The sequence below is a fragment of the Rhincodon typus genome, unplaced genomic scaffold, assembly GCF_021869965.1.
Source record: "Rhincodon typus isolate 14 unplaced genomic scaffold, sRhiTyp1.1 hic_rhity00012641, whole genome shotgun sequence".
Taxonomy (NCBI): Eukaryota; Metazoa; Chordata; class Chondrichthyes; order Orectolobiformes; family Rhincodontidae; genus Rhincodon; species Rhincodon typus.
The window spans coordinates 3613-4256 of NW_025978279.1; the positions used below are offsets into that span (position 1 = coordinate 3613).

The 644-nt window shown below is 49.2% G+C and overlaps 1 protein-coding gene across 1 annotated transcript in view; it reads right to left on the reverse strand.

Moving 5' to 3' along the window:
* Nucleotides 1-644, reverse strand: part of LOC125482567 (arf-GAP with coiled-coil, ANK repeat and PH domain-containing protein 2-like) — a 4010-nt gene that overhangs the window by 1751 nt on the left and 1615 nt on the right. The window contains exons 5-6 of the mRNA XM_048594666.1: nucleotides 396-490; nucleotides 153-223 (exon numbers count right to left, since the gene is read on the reverse strand). Coding sequence (XP_048450623.1) covers nucleotides 153-223; nucleotides 396-490 — 166 coding nt within the window. The remainder of the gene's footprint in view (nucleotides 1-152; nucleotides 224-395; nucleotides 491-644) is intronic.

Genomic DNA, 644 nt, shown 5'->3' on the forward strand with positions numbered 1-644 from the left:
CTGTACACTGACTGGTGTCTCTCAGTCCCCCCTCTCTCTCTCAGGGAGATATCTGTACACTGACTGGTGTCTCTCAGTCCCCTCTCTCTCTCTCTCTCAGGGAGATATCTGTACACTGACTGGTGTCTCTCAGGCCTCTCTCTGCATCTTACCAGCAGCTGGATTCTTCTTTAGAAATTTTTTCTCCACATATTTAGCTTCAATCCACTGTTCCTTCTCTTGCCTGTCGAGTCAAAATAAAAGTGTTAGTTATTTACATCCAGAACAGAGACAGAAAGTATTCCCTACACTTGCTAAATCAAAGTAAATCTCCCACTACACTGTCACCCCCAATCAAACACTCCCAGGGACAGGGGGTTAGATGCAGAGTAAAGCTTCCTCTACACTGTCCTTACCGTGAGCTCTCTGCAGTCGGCTTCGTTAATCCAGAATGTTCCGTCTCAGCCTCATAAATCTGGTTGACAGTGTCATTCCCGAGGGCACAGAGTAACTGGAGATAGAAAAGAATAGTGTCATGGATCACTTCCTGCTCTACACCGTCCCCATGGACCCCAAACCCCTTCCCCGTTCCCTCCCGCTCTACACCGTCCCCATGGACCCCAAACCCCTTCCCCGTTCACTACACCGTCCCCATGGACCCCAAA